Source organism: Canis lupus, chromosome 31 (genome assembly GCF_011100685.1).
Source record: "Canis lupus familiaris isolate Mischka breed German Shepherd chromosome 31, alternate assembly UU_Cfam_GSD_1.0, whole genome shotgun sequence".
In the NCBI taxonomy this organism is placed as follows: Eukaryota; Metazoa; Chordata; class Mammalia; order Carnivora; family Canidae; genus Canis; species Canis lupus.
In genome coordinates, this window is record NC_049252.1 from 36,648,380 (window position 1) to 36,663,224 (window position 14,845).

At 54.2% G+C, this 14,845-nt stretch overlaps 1 protein-coding gene and 1 long non-coding RNA gene across 2 annotated transcripts in view; one reads left to right on the top strand and one right to left on the bottom strand.

The window, feature by feature from the left end:
* The window catches only part of UBASH3A (ubiquitin associated and SH3 domain containing A), a 42,470-nt gene extending 27,833 nt beyond the window's left edge, over positions 1-14,637 (top strand). The window contains 6 exon segments of the mRNA NM_001290121.1: positions 3,620-3,742; positions 5,528-5,620; positions 8,124-8,268; positions 8,984-9,090; positions 11,362-11,471; positions 14,097-14,637. Of these exon segments, the coding sequence (NP_001277050.1) occupies positions 3,620-3,742; positions 5,528-5,620; positions 8,124-8,268; positions 8,984-9,090; positions 11,362-11,471; positions 14,097-14,234 (716 nt within the window). The 3' untranslated portion in view covers positions 14,235-14,637.
* Positions 7,912-9,099, bottom strand: LOC119867076. Its single transcript, XR_005382437.1, has 3 exons — positions 8,619-9,099; positions 8,068-8,131; positions 7,912-7,936 (listed from the first exon to the last, which is right to left on the bottom strand). It is a non-coding gene; the product is annotated as an uncharacterized LOC119867076 (long non-coding RNA).
* Positions 14,638-14,845: the final 208 nt, after the last annotated feature.

A 14,845-nucleotide genomic window follows, 5' to 3' on the forward strand; every position in this document is an offset into this window, starting at 1 on the left:
GCCTGCTTCTCCCTCAGCCTATGTCTCTGCCTCTCTCTCTTGCTGTGTCTCTCATGAATAAATAAATAAAAATATGTATGATACCACTTCATCTTTATCCATTCACCTATCAATGGATAGTTAGGCTGCTGCCATAATTTGGTTGTTGTAAATAATGCTGCAATAAACATTAGGGTGCATGTATCCCCTCAACTTAGTGTTTTTGTGTTTTGGAGATAAATAAATACTCAGTAGAGCAATTACTGGATCATAGGTAGTTCTATTTTTTATTTTGTGAGGAACATCCATACTGTCTTTCACAGTAGCAGTGAAACTTCCACCAGTTTGCGTTCCCAACAAGAGTGCATGAGGGTTCCTATTTCTATGCATCCTTGCCAACGATTGTTTGTTGAGTTTTTGACGTTAGCCATTCTGACAGGTGTGAGGTGGTATCTCATTGTGATTTTACTTTGAATGTCCCTGCTGATGAGTGATGTTGAGCATCTTTTCATGTGTCTGTTGGCCATCTGGATGTCTTCTTTGGATAAATGTCTGTTCATGTCTTTTGCCCATTTTTTAACTTGGGTCTTTTTGTGTTGAGTTCTAGAAGTTCTTAGATATTTGGATACCTATTCTATTGGATATATCATTTGCAAATCCCTTCTCTCACTCAGTAGGATGCTTTTAATTCTGTTGGTTGTTTCCTTTGCTGTGCAGAAAATTTCACCATGATGTAGTCCTAATAGTTTACTTTTGGTAGTGTTTCCCTGTGGAAACAGGCTGTGTAACAAACAGATTGTTCTCTATAGCAAAGAGTCTGTTGGTTGGTTTGCATCTCTCTGTTTTCTTCCCTTTGCTCCTTTGTTTTGTTTCTTAAATTAAATGTGAGAGTGAAGTCATACGGTATATCTTTCTCTAACAGCACAATACTCTAGCTCCATCCGTGTCACTGCAAATGGCAAGATTTCATTCTTTTTGAGGGCTGGAGTAATATATATATCCCATGTTTTATATATATCCCACTTCCTTATCCATTCACCAGTCAATGAACTCTTGTCTCCTTGCATAATTTGGCTATTGTAGATACAGCTATAAACATTGGGGTGCAGGTATACCTATGAATTCAGCCATAAAAAGGAATGAATTCTTGCCATTCGCAGCAACATGGATAGAGCTAGAAAGTATAATGCTAAATGAAATAAGCCAGTCAAAGACAAATACCATAGGAAGGGGATTAAGAGGCATAAACTTCCAGGTATAAAACAAAAAAGTCATGGAGATAAATGCTGCAGCATAGAAAATATAGCCAACAATATTATAATAATGTTGTAGAATGACTAATGGTGACTATACTTATCTTAGTGAGCACTGAGTAATGTAGCTAATTGTTAGATCATTATGTTGTTCACCTGAAAGTAATATAACATTGTATGTCAATACCTCAATAATAAAATAAAAATAAATAAAATAAAATAAAATATAAAGCATAGTTGTTGGAGATAATAAATAAGTAAATAAAAATATTTTTTTTAAAAAGATTACATCATGACCAAACGTATCTGCAAGGACCCATGAAGTGATGCTCTGGTTGTCTCTGTAAAACAAGATCAATCAGAGACACAAAGGCTCAGGATAGAAACAATAGGACAAGAGGTGGATATGAGGTGAACTGGCATTCACACATGCAGTTAGAAGAAACTTTCTTGTAGGACAATGGTTGAAACCGCAGACTGAAATGGCACCTCACGTCAGCGTGCGTGTGGTGGTGGGGTGAGAACCCACATGAAACAACCAGCCCCCGAAGCAGTTATGGGACGTCATGGAAAGAGGAAGAATATTGGTCCTTCAGACAAAAGACTGAGTCACCTCCAGGGGAGATATTTTAAGGTAACAGAGAATCCCAGCTTGAAAGAGGCTCTTGGTGGCTCTTTGTACCAGTCAAAGCTGCCCTTGATGCAGTGAATACTGACAGCCTAATTTGTCCGAATCCTACATATCACATGTTTAATCCATTACAATGGGATGTTTGGGGGTGCTTCCAGCCTCTCCTCTGAGCCTCCTCATTTCTGCTCACTTCTGGGCCACGTACCCACACCTTGCATGGCCAGGTCACCCCCCACACCTGTAAGCTCTACACCATCAGAATCTAACGTTGCTCCAGGTCCTTGTTTTCTTCTGGGCTTTCTCTGCCTCTCATGGATAGAGTCAATGAGAACAAGATACCCACATGGCACTGGTTCACCTTTTGTGGATCATAGATGCCTTTGAGAATATCACACAGTTGACTGACCTTCTCTTGGAAAAAAAAAATCACTTTTCCCAGCAAACACGATGTATATTTTGGCATTTAATGAAGGCCTTTCTTCGAACAACATCTCTGCCAATGGAAGTTCCAGGGAGGGAGCTTTCAGGAAAATCGTGCATGGACTAGAAAAACCAAGGCGTTCAAAGTAGCAGGCTGCCTCCCTGTGTTCGTGAAGGGCTGGGCTGGCATGCTCCAGGCGGGGCATGCGACAGGGCCTTCCCCGGATATACAGCAGGTCTCAGAAAAAGATGACTCGGTTGCTAGAATCTGCTGGCCGCCAGGAGGCTTGGGATTGCTTGGGAGGACGTGAGAGCTGGACATAGTATAGCGTCCTCTGCAGGGGTGATGGATAATAACGGTGAGCTCAGGCTTACCACTTGTTGACCACTTCCCCTGAGCTAGGCCCTAGGGTCCGGGCATTATCACAGTGATTCATTGTAACAGCCTTATCATTTCCCCTCTTCACTGATAAGGGAGATTCAGTCAGTTGCCTCTAATCACACAACTAGTAACTGATGGTGCCAGGATTTGCACCAGACTGTCACGTCGTGGAGCTCAAGGTCAAACACAGAGTGAACCTCTGCAGCCTCTAGATGGGGGGGGGGGGGGGGGGGAGTCCCTGCAGAGGCTCCTGATTTCCAGGTGTGCCTCAGCAATCGGCTCAATAACGCACAACGCAGGAGCATCCCGGCCCTGTGTACTCGGTCCCCGGAGACAATATGACACACTGTCGGCTCTGGGGGTCATTAGAATTTCGCCTCCGCAATTAATGGCAACTTGGGATTCCTGTCAAGTTAAGCTAAATCAGTAATGGAGACACTCCATTCTTAATCAGGAAAAATTGTATTGAGTGAGTCTTTGGGAGGCGTCACCAGGGGACAAAGAGGGCGTCGTGTTTCCGGAGGCTAAAACCTGTGTTTTCTGTATTTGAAGAAACGTGTGCTCAGGAAAGCACCAATATCTCACCAGTTGAATCCACCTCACAGAGCACATGCGAGAAAAAACACAGTTGAGGGACGCCTGAGTGGCTCAGCAGTTGAGCATCTGCCTTGGGCCCAGGGTGTGATCCCAGGGTCCTGGGATCGAGTCCCACGTCGGGCTCCCTGCGTGGAGCCTGCTTCTCCCTCTGCCTGTGTCTCTGCCTCTCTCTCCGTGTGTCTCATGAATAAATAAATAAATAAAACCTTTAAACACACACACACACACACACAGTTGACAACAATTTAAGTGAAAGCGATAGTCCTGCTTACGATATAGGTCTGGATCTTATGGGGGTTTAAATGTGCCCTAGGTTGATGCACGGATCTGAACGCCCGGTGTTTATTTATGCTGCAGGGAAATACTACCGACCAGACCTGAACTTCCCCTACAGTCTGCCCAGAAGGAGCAACGGTATCAAAGATTTTGAAAATGACCCTCCGTTATCATCGTGTGGGATTTTCCAGTCCAGGATGGCGGGTATGTGTGGGGGTCATGCTAGCGGGGAGGTGGTAACAGTGATCACAGCGACGATCATCACCAATGCCTACCGGGCCCTGGCGACAGGCCCACAGAGGCCAGTGTTAGCTTCATCCCCACTCTGCTGATGAGGACGCTGAGGCACAGAGAGGTTAAGTCAGTTGCCCCAGGTCACGTAGCCAGCGAGTGGAAGTGCAGGGATTGGACCCAAGGGAAGTCAGGAGGAACAAAGGACAGGCACGGAAGGAACGAGAGTGGGGAGAAAAACCAACGACCACTGCGTACACTATGGATGTCAGTTTAAAAATTTAAAAAGCACATCCTCTCTTTGATTTTATTTCAAAATCTGTCAGTTTGGGCTTGTGCTTTATGTCTGGGCTTCTGGTTCCACATGAGCGGCTTTTTGGGCCAAAGAAGCCAATGAATTCATCCAGGCTTCCTTTAATGAATGAGGAAGAGAGGAAGGTGTGTGGGCCTGCACGGGCCTGCTGATGGAGCCCAGGACCTGCGCCCCCGTGTCCCTGCGGATGGTGGTCGGCCTCTCCTTGGTTCCTTAACAGAGTGCCAAAGGGGAGCGGCTTCACCAGCAGAGATTTATTCTCTCGAGGTTCTGGAAGTCCAAGTTGCTCCTGAGGCCGTGAGGGCATCCGCTCCAGGCCCTTCACCTTGGTGTGTGGATTAGAGTCCCCCTAGGGACCTCACTGCAACTTGACCACCATTAGGAAGACACCGAAGAAGGTCACACGGGGAGGACCCCAGCATGTGAATTTGTGGCAACACAGGCCAGCCCGTGACAGCTTCCTCTACAGCCACACTGCCCTTGGCTCCGTGCATATATCCTACTAAGAAGATCCCCTTCTTTCCCAAGAATAGGGCCCTCTAATTTTGTGACATGGAATGTGGCCTCCAAGCTTGTCCTTCCATGAGCCTCGAGTAGTCTGAGTTCCCCGTTGCTGCAGCACCGATTACCACAACCTTAAAACAGCACCTACCTGTCGGCTCACAGCTCTGTAGGGTGGGAGCCTGGGCACGGCGTGGCTGGGTTGTCCACTCGGGATCTCCCAGCCTGAGAGCCAGCTGTCAGCTGGGCTGAGCTACCATCTGGAGGCTCCTGGAAGCACTTCCAGTTTCTCCCAAAAGGTTGTCGGGGGGGATCCTGTTCTGTGGGGCTGTAGGACTGAAGGTCTCATTCCCCTGCCGGCTGTCGGCAAAGGGCAGCACTCAGCACCCGGCACCCGGTACCCTCCACGTTCCCTGCTGCCTGCCCCCTCCATCTCTGAGGCCAGCAATAGGGAATCTCTTGCATGTCGGATACCCGTATTTTTTTTCCTTTGGAGAAGGAGAGGGAGAGATAGAATCTTAAGCAGACTCCCTGCTGAGTATGGAGCCCCTGACACGGGGCTCGATCTCATGACCCTGACATCATGACTTGAGCCGAAATCAAGAGTCAGATTCCTAATTGACTGAGCCACCCAGGCACCCCTCAAATCCCTGTACTTCTGAATCTCTCTGGCTTCTCTTCTGTGACAGCCTGAGGAAAATCTCTGCTTTTAATGAGCTCACCTGAATGGTGACAACCCCCTCCTGCCAAATGACACAATGCAGACCCAGCAGTGCCACTTCATCTCATTCACAGCTTCCAGCCACACTCAAGGGGCTGACGGGGTTGTGCACACCAGGGGGTGGGACTCCTGGGGCCACTTAAGGTCCTGCCTACCGCAGGTATGAGCCACCCATGGGAGGCTACAGTTATGAAGAGGTGTTTCCCCACCTGCTGTTTTCCAGGGGAAGCACTACTGGACAGTGGCATCAGAGTCACCTCCGTCTTCACCTCCCCAGCCCTCCGCTGTGTGCAGACAGCCAAGCACATCCTGGAAGGTCGGTGAGAACTGCAGGGAGCTCTCATGTAGCCTTGACCTTGTGGTTATTCTCCACGGGCAGAGGGGAGTGAATGGGGTAAGATTTGGATGAGTGGCGACGTGTGGCCATGTAGGGCACAAGAGGGTCATGGAGCAGCCCTCCAGGAGCTGTTGGCAGGCACTGAGCCTGTCAACCTTTCTGGAATGCCAGGATTGTAACTGAGTGCCAGGAGCCTGTCATCACGCTGTCCACCTTGGGCCTGCATCTGCCATATGTGTTAAAAAAAAAAAAAATCTGAGGAGGGGCAGTCAGAACCCAGAGTTCTGGGAATGGCTATGGTGCCTTCTGAGGCCAAAGCCCATGGCTCTTGCCAGGGCAAGGGGATCGGCTACTGGGAGCTGCCCAGCACCATCAAAGGCTGGTGTCCATTGGGAAGCCACCGGCAGGCCTCCTGCAGCTTCGGCCTTCAGGAAAAAAGACATTTCTTGCCAGAGAAGGGCAGCCTGTTCTGGGGGCCTTGGTTCTGCACCTCCTGCTGGACCCCTGCCCTGCCCTCTTGTGTGGGGAAGGGGGGGGCGTGGTGTAGTTCACAGGGCAGTAGCACAGGCCACTGCTCCACAACGGTGGGACGGAAGGCAAAGCAGGTGGACACAGACGCAGCAGGTGTGCAAAGGTGGGGAGGGGGCTTCTCTCCACTTCCTCAGAGGCAGAGGGAGTCGGGCCAGCAGCCGGAAGTGAGGATGGGAAGGCCTTCTGGAGGTTTGGGGCGCCGAGGTGCTATGACATACCTATCAGGTCACGGTGGAGAGATGGAGGATGGCCACCGGGTGGCCCGACGAAGGGCCCACCGAGGTCAGCGAGCACGACTTTACATGGAGACCCACCCACCAGCTGGGCCTGGGGCTTTCCTGCGGGCACAGATGTGGGGGGCAGGTGGACAGCTGGATCTCATGACGGGCGGGCTTGAGAAGTGCGATGAGAAGCTCCTAGAAATATTCCCTGATGGGGATGACGTCAACGCCTCTAATAGGATCCCCGATGGACTCTGAGTCCTTGTTGTTGTCATGATGCCCAAGGGAGTCACCAGCTTGTAAAGCCCACGTCCTTTCAGAAAGAGGAGGGCGCTCAGCCTTCTTCCCGGGTCCTGGAAGCATCAGGACGTGTGAGATGCTAACCTGCTACCCTTAATTTCAACGCTGTGTCAGTGGCCGTCCGGATGGACCGTTTCCCAAAGCATGACCCACTCTGGCTGCAAGGTGGCTCCCCAGAAGGGGTGGCCACATCCATCTGGGAACTTCTCCCACTGTTCCTTCACGTGACCTATTCACGGTGGACACGGGTGCTCCACAGGCTAGAGAGAGCTCAGGAGTCCAGTTAGACCATGGAGCTCCCTACCTAAGCGTGCTCTGTCTGGCAAAGGAACCTGCTCCACGGACCTGGGATGCAATTTGGGAACAGATTTTATTCCCAACAGTTGAGCTTAATGACATTTGCTCCACTTGAAATGAAAACATTCAGGTCTTCCTCATAGGCCCTGCTCACAGAGCTGGCCTTACATCACAGGTCTTCTCCTAGTCGAGGTATGAAATGCTCAGGAGGGGTAGCTGGGAGAAGTCAGGTGTCCCGAGGGACCTTCGCCTTCTGCACAGTCTGGGCTGTTTGTCAAAGTGGTGCCTCAATGTGACTAATGTGCTCCCCAATATTTTCCATGGATTATTGGGTTGGCCAATGTGGTGTGCTCTCGCTTTTGGCCGAGGACCGGACCCGGTGCTGGTCTGGCTGTAGAGTTGTATTGGACCATCAAGGTGAGCACCAGGGTGAGCCCAGCGCTGGTGGTGGCTCGCAGTCCTGGTCCCTTCCTGACGGACAGGCATCACCGCTCCTCGGATACCTTCCAACAGCCCGGTGGGTTTTGACTCAGAAATAGCATGGCTAAATAAATAAATAAAATTTAAAAGTCAAAAAAATACATAAATAAATAGCTTGGCTGTGAGTAATCACAGAACAATACTTGCCAAGAAAGAAAAAAAATGCCACTTTTTAAAAAAGATTTATTTATTTATTTGGGGAGAGGGAGGGGCAGAGAGAGAGAATCTCAAGCGGACCCCCACCCCCGAGTGTGGAGCACAATGTGGGGCTCAGTCTCATGACCCTGAGACCATGACCTGAGCCAAAATCAAGAGTGAGATGCTTGGGATCCCTGGGTGGCTCCATGGTTGAGCATCTCCCTTTGGTTCAGGGCGTGATCCTGGAGACCCGGGATCGAGTCCCACGTCGGGCCCCCTGCATGGAGCCTGCTTCTCCCTCTGCCTGTGTCTCTGCCTCTCTCTGTGCCTGTCATGAATAAATAAATAATTTTTTTTAAAAAAAAGAGTCAGATGCTTAACTGACTGACCCACCCAGGTGCCCCCTCACCCCCCAAAAAAACCCACTTTTTTTTTAAATGGGTATAAGAAGAGACTCACGTGAAAAGCAAACTGAACTTGGAAGGTGACAAACACTCGTATTCTGTTGGCCACAGAGCTCAAACTGGAGAAAAAAATTAAGATAAGAGTGGAACCCGGAATCTTTGAGTGGACAAAGTGGGAGTCCGGCAAAACCACCCCGACCCTCATGACCCTGGATGAGCTGAAAGAGGCGGATTTCAACGTGAGCACGGATTATAGGTAAGCCGTCCCCTCGCTTTCTGCCCGGGGCGGGGGTGCTTCTCTGGGTCTCGTTCAAGAAGGCATATTCACACCACTTGTTAAAGATGGTAAGGAAGCCTGTATTGGAGGGGAGGGCGCTGCACGGGGGAGCAGAATGGGACCGGCTGCAGCATAACGAGGACGAGTGGGGGTGTTAGCAGAAGAGCGGGGTGGGGGGTGCAAAGGTATTGCGGGGGGATCGCTCCATAAACTGCCCCAGCAGCAGCTTGCAGAAGGCAGGCCAGAGTGCAGGGAGTGCCGGGACATCACCTGGGGGTGGCGGGGCACGGCGGGGGGGTTGCTCAGGTATGGAGGGGGGGAGCCCATACCATGGGGAGGGGGGCTCCGGTTTCACGGTGTTCGCTGGAGTCTTGCTACTGAGTCTACACGGTTGGACACGGAAGCCCAGCCGCGGGCCCGGGAGACGCGGGCTCCAGGAGCCTGGCTGGGGTGCGGTCAGGGAGCCAAGTTCCCTCATCCTCTGCCCGTCGCCGACTCTTTGCCATCACAAAACCCTCCTGGCACTCGGGGAGGGCGCTGCTGGAGATCGGACGCCGGCGCTTTGCGGGTTGGGGACACGCCGCCCGGCTGCACACCCTGCCTCGAGGTGGGGCCCCCGGGCCGGGCTTCTCCTTCTCCAGGGGCCGCGGGCACGCGGGCCACGGCGTGGCAGGCTCCTCTCTCTCCTCCTCAGGCCTGCGTTTCCTCTCGCCTCCCTCCTGCCAGCCGAGAGCTACGACGAGTATGTGGACAGGTGCGCGGTGAGCGTACAGCACATCATCAGCACCTGCCCACGGGACGGTAAGTGCCTCCCCGTCCCCGGCAGGGCCAGCAACCCCCCCCCCAGGCACTGGCCCATTTTACGCACCTAGGAATGCCCCCCACCTCCTCCTCGCCCCCCGCCCCGACCGTGTTGCGTGGCGGCCTCTGCAGGAGCGGGGCGCGTAGACACATGTCCCGTGCCGCCCCGGGGACCCGATTCCAAGACTGAGAGCCGACGGGACCCGGGACAGTGGGTCAGCACAAACCACGCACATCTGCTTCCTAGGGAATGAGAGCCTAAGGATGGAAGAGCCAGGTGTCAGGTCGTGTTTGAATGCCGCTTGGCACAGGGCGTCGGTACGCGCAGATGGTTGGGACCATCAGAAAAATTTCAATGTGGAATCTGAGTGTGGGAATACCCAAGAAACCGAGTGGATCCTGTTAGGTGTTGGGGGGGGGGCAGTCCTCATGTGGAAGGGCCAGGGCAGGGGCGCACTTGGATGGTGGGCGACGCGCGAATGTCACAGCGTGCGGCTCCAGGATGCCTCGGGCCCACCTTCGGGCCTCTCTGGGGATCTTCGGAAGTGTCCATAGTAAAAAAAAAAAAAAAGTTGAAAACTAACCCTTAAAAAAATGTAAGTTGGCAAGCGTGTCTGGTTGGTCAGCGATGAGTCGGACAGCAGATGCAACACCATGGGGAAAACCTACGTGGAGGGGGCGCACGCACTCCCCTCGGGGAGTCCGAATATTTATTGTTAGGAAAAGGAGCACAACATCTGGAATATTAGGAATTTTGAAGAACGTGAAGAAGCGTCTGGTAGGCGGTAAGAGGCCGCCGGGCCCGCCTCCCCTGCCCACCCCTCACCCCAAGATGCAGGCGGAGGTGTCGTTGGCAGGGGGCGACCGTCTGGGCTCTCAGGGACAGCAGAGCACCTGGCCTCCCCGGAGAGCCGCTGGCACCCCTGGGGGACGCGCTCCCAGACTCCCTGCGGGGAGGCACCCGAACCTCGCCGTAGCCGGCGCCCCCAATTTTGCCTGGCTGGCACCCTGGGAAGGCTACTATCGGAAACCACATCTCAGTGGCATTTGGTTGGTTACCAACGTCCCGTTCATCCCCGTGACCACGTCGAGGCACCACAGGACAAAGATGATGCCAGAGCCGTCCCCGCCTGGCCGGGGCCTCGCCTCGGCCCGACACCCTCCAGCTGATGACTCCAAGCCTGTCCTGAGCTGAGATTTGGTGTCCCCAGGATGCTCTGCCCCCCTGAGGACCCCCTAGAGGGGCAAGCCTTCCGGAACACGCGCGGGGATCTGCTCTAGCAGCTCCGGCGCCCGCGGGGCCCCGTGTGGGTGCTGCTCACCTGCGCGGGGAACACGGCCCCTCTGGCCCCCGTGCCCGACGGGGAGGACGAGCAGGATTTGGAAGCAAACAGCGCCCCAGAGGGGAGCGCGTGAGCAAGGCGGGAGGGGGACCGGTGTGGCAGGCGGCGGAGGGGGAATGGAAAACTGAGGTGGGCTGGAGGGTGAAAGCCAACACCTACGGGTCCCCGCGCAGGGGGCCCTTCCCAGACGTCACCTGCTAACTGCGCACCGCCCTGAGCAGACAGTGACCCTCGTGACTCGGAAGCCCGGAAGGCTGAAGCCCGCCTGCCCAAGTCACTGAGAGTCCAAGCTGGTCCAAGCTGTGCGTCCCCGCCCCAGACGGCATCTTGGCCACCGCACCGTGACTTCGGAGGCCGAGGCTACAGGAATGAACAGGAAAACACATCAGGGCTTTGGCCACGTTGGAGAACTTGGAGTCGAGTTAGGAGGCAGGCAGCGTGAACGGATTGTTCTGCGTCCACCCTAGCCTGCCGTGGAGGCCCGGCCCCGACCCCGTCCCCCAGGTGGATCCAGTGGGTCCCCCCGGCCGGAGACTCGCTCCACCCGTGGACTCAAGCGTGAGGCATCAGCAGGCTCATGGTGGCCACCTGGCTGCCCACTGTCTAGCTAAGGGACCCGGCCCGGCCAGCAGCCACCGCTGCGTCCTGCAAGAGGCAGCAGCCTAGATCTCGGTGCAGTCCCACCCCTGAAGCTCACGGCAGGCGCCGACACCCCCAGACCGTGCCCGAGGATGTGATGTGCCCCAGACTACGCCCCAGACTGCCTGCCACACTGCCTCCTACCCGGGGCCTCTCAAGGCTTTGTGTGCCACAAGGTGTTTCCCCTGACAACTCTGGGGACCCTCGTTTTTTTTATAAAAAAAAGAAAACAAAAAGAAAAAGGCACTCCATGTGCCTCGTGTGACCCCAAGGTGTTCTCTCTCTCCAGTGGGCGTCATCCTGATTGTGAGCCACGGCTCGGCGCTGGACTCCTGCACGCGCCCGCTCCTTGGGCTGCCGCCCCGGGACAGTGGAGACTTCGCCCAGCTAGTGAGAAAGGTACGTGCCTGCCCCCTTCCTCTTTGGCCCAGGAAGTCCGGCACCCCGAGCACACAGGGTCATCGTGCTTCCTACTCAGAGTGAAAACAGGAGTCGGGCCCACCCAGGGCAGCAGGGACCACCCCACCCGCCCTGTCTCCTGAGAACGTGCGCACCTGCTCTTCTGCAGCCCTGAGCAGGGGGCTGACGGGAGCTGTTTATCATCTTTAACATCATTATGGCAACTTGGGCCATTTGCTGCCCACATAATATAAAAAATTAAAAAAAATATATATATATATATAATAAGACCTGGTGATCCCTGGAAGTAGTTGAACAAATGGTCCAGTGAGGAGTAAGCCATGTGGACGCCAAGAGAAAGGACAGCTGCTGGCCTGGCTTGTTCTGGGGACTCGAGGGCCGGGGGCTGGAGGACAGAGAGGAAGCCACACCCTCTTGCCTTCGGAGTCAGGCCACCATGGAACACACAGGCCTTGCAGGAGCCCGCGTTCCCCGGGCCGGGCAGGGCTACGCAGATACTTACGGGTGACCCGCATGTAGAGGACAGTGGGAACTTTGCACCAGCTGGATGACCATCGCCCAGAGATGAATTAAGGCAGAGACACGAGCGGCTCAGCCCCACCCCCTGCTCCTGCCCTGAGCATCTACTCAGGGCCAGACGGAGCCTACTGTCCTTGCCCTTTTTAAATCAATTGACTGATGATCTTGAGGCTGGGAGTGCAGCGGTACAGACAACAGCTGTGATGGGACATGGGTCCCTGAGCTGGTTCCTTGGGCAACATCGTCACAGGATCATGAGCGGCCACCGCTTGTTTGCAGAGGGACAGACCCCAGGCCCCGCCAGCCAACACGGGCTCTGTGCCTGTGCAGAGCCCGGCCCTGCCTGCCAGTGAAAGCCCGATGCCCCCCCTCACGTGGGGGGTGAGTCAGAGCACCCTACCTGCATGCACCTTCCCTCTTCTCGTTCAGCTTCCTCTGGCCCTGAGTGGAAGCATGAGTCCCCTCCAAAGTATCTCCAAGGTGGGGCTTCCCAAATGTGACCCAGATATTCCCAAGCCCTTCGGGGTCCTGGGCCACCAACTGAATATAGGGCTCAAGCCTCCAGGCCATGCTGGGTGACGATGGATTTTTCTGGGGGTTCTCCTGGTGGCCCCCGCACCATCTGCTCCCCAAGTGTTGCTCTCGCCCCTGCGGAGCTCACTGTCTCCCTCCGTGTGTTCCCACGCTGCACGCTCCTGATCCTGCACCCTTCCCCAGGGTCCCCTGGGGCTTCAGGTCACCTGCATGACGGCCACCCTGCATGTGCCAGTTGCTGACAGAATGGCAAATCTGGTGCTATTGCAAAACCCCATTAGTCTTTGTGGCCAGATTTCCACCCTCTCCCCCAGTCCTTGGCCTCCGCTTCTCAAGATGCCAGCCTTGAATTTCCAAATTCCCACGACTTTCTTGTCCTGACGGTTTGGTGTCCACACACCCCCACCTCCAAATAAGCTGGACTTACTGCACGTACCAGAAATTTACCAAGGGGCCCTGGGAACCACCGACCTTCAAACCAAGGGCAGGTGGAAACAGACTGTTCACAACTGTCCCTTGCCTACCACACGGTGCTGCCCCCACATGTACACACGCACACACACGTGCACACATAGACACATTCACACGTGTGCACGTATACATGCAGGCACATACATGCTTGCACACATACATACCCACGTGCACACATACACACATGTGCACATATATAAGTGCACACAGCCATCCATACATACATGTACGTGCATGCATACACATTACACACATGCACACACATAGACACACGTGCACACAAACATTCACACATGTGCACAGTGCATGCATGCACACCTGAGCACGTGTATGTACATACACACATGCACACATAATTGTACATACATGTGCGTGCATACACACATACATGTATACACATGTGCACACACACACAGTCTCTCTAAGCAGGAGAGAGCGTCCTGAGTCACTACCAGCCTCCACGGACGGCCCTGCTTGCTGGAATTTCTGCAAACTTTCTCTCACCAAGGAATTTCCAGGCATCAAAAGAGAGAAGACAAAAAAAGAAAACAAAACATGCAAACTGCAAACAAAAAGCCTTAGGAAAAAAAATCTACACGAACACTTTCATTTTGCAGATGAAGAGCTTGAGGTCTGAAGTTTCATTTACTGGTTTTTTTCCGGGCTCTGAACGTAATGCCGGTACCTTTCTGTGATGCTAAATTTGAGAAAGCAAGTCAGTCCTCAGGCCTGGGCTTCTCAGCCTGGGCCCTGCTGAGCTTCCGGCAGGTGCTTCCGTGTCGGGGGGCACGGCCTTCCTGAGCGCTGCAGGCTGTTAGCGGGATCCCTGGCCTCTGCCCCTGCCAGCAGCACCCCAGTGCGACCAACAATAACGTCGGCAGGCGTTTCCCCGTCCATGGGAGGGGGCCGCCCCAGGACGGCTGCGGGAGCCGCGGGCATGTGGCTAAGGCAGCACTGCCAGCGTGGACCCATCACGCCCGCCTCCTGGCCCAGCAGGACCTGCCGCGTGGCTTTAGAGTGACCGTAAAATCGATTGACCTGCCATGAAATATTAACAAGTGATTAAAAACTCCGTCCTAGATTCCTTCTCTGGGCATGTGCTTCTGTGAAGAAAATAAAGAGGAAGGCAAATGGGAATTGGTGAACCCTCCCGTGAAGACGCTGACCCACGGCTCGAACTCGGCGTTTAACTGGCGGAACTGGCTGGTGGGCCGCTAGGCGCCGCGTCCACGCTCCGCTCGGTGCCGCCGTGAGCGCACCAAGCTCTTGGCGGAGCCCGGGCGGTGCCGGCATCCGACGGTGTCCGACGCTCCCTCGATGTGATTTGTTGATGCACGAAATGCACTTTTAGATCCCCGGATGTTTGCCTTCGGCGGTCACCGTTGCAGCTGCCACTGGTGGACTGTCACCCTGTGAGCGCAGCCCTCGTATCCTGGGGACCTGCCGCGTGGCCCGGAGGGAAGGAGCCACCGTGACCCTCCACGGGGGACCGGATGGATGTGCCCCGTCGATGTCCTTGTTCTATTCTCATCACCTTCTGGCTCCCTCCACACGGGCCCAAGGGGGTATGGAAGTCAATAAAATGCAACAGGAAACCACCTCCCTGCTGGAAATCGGGGAACCGCTGCTCGGTGTCCGCTCCTTGGTACTAGTGTCTCATTGCGGCGGGGACAAATCACCACGGAGCAGCCATTAGGGATGACACACAGTTTTAAAAACACGTGCACAGCTGAGTTCTGTTACAGCTCTGGGGGGGGAGGGGTCAGGAAAAGACAGGTCGGGGGCTGCCTTCCTCCCAGAGGCCCTGGCAGGTGGGGGCGTCTGGCCCC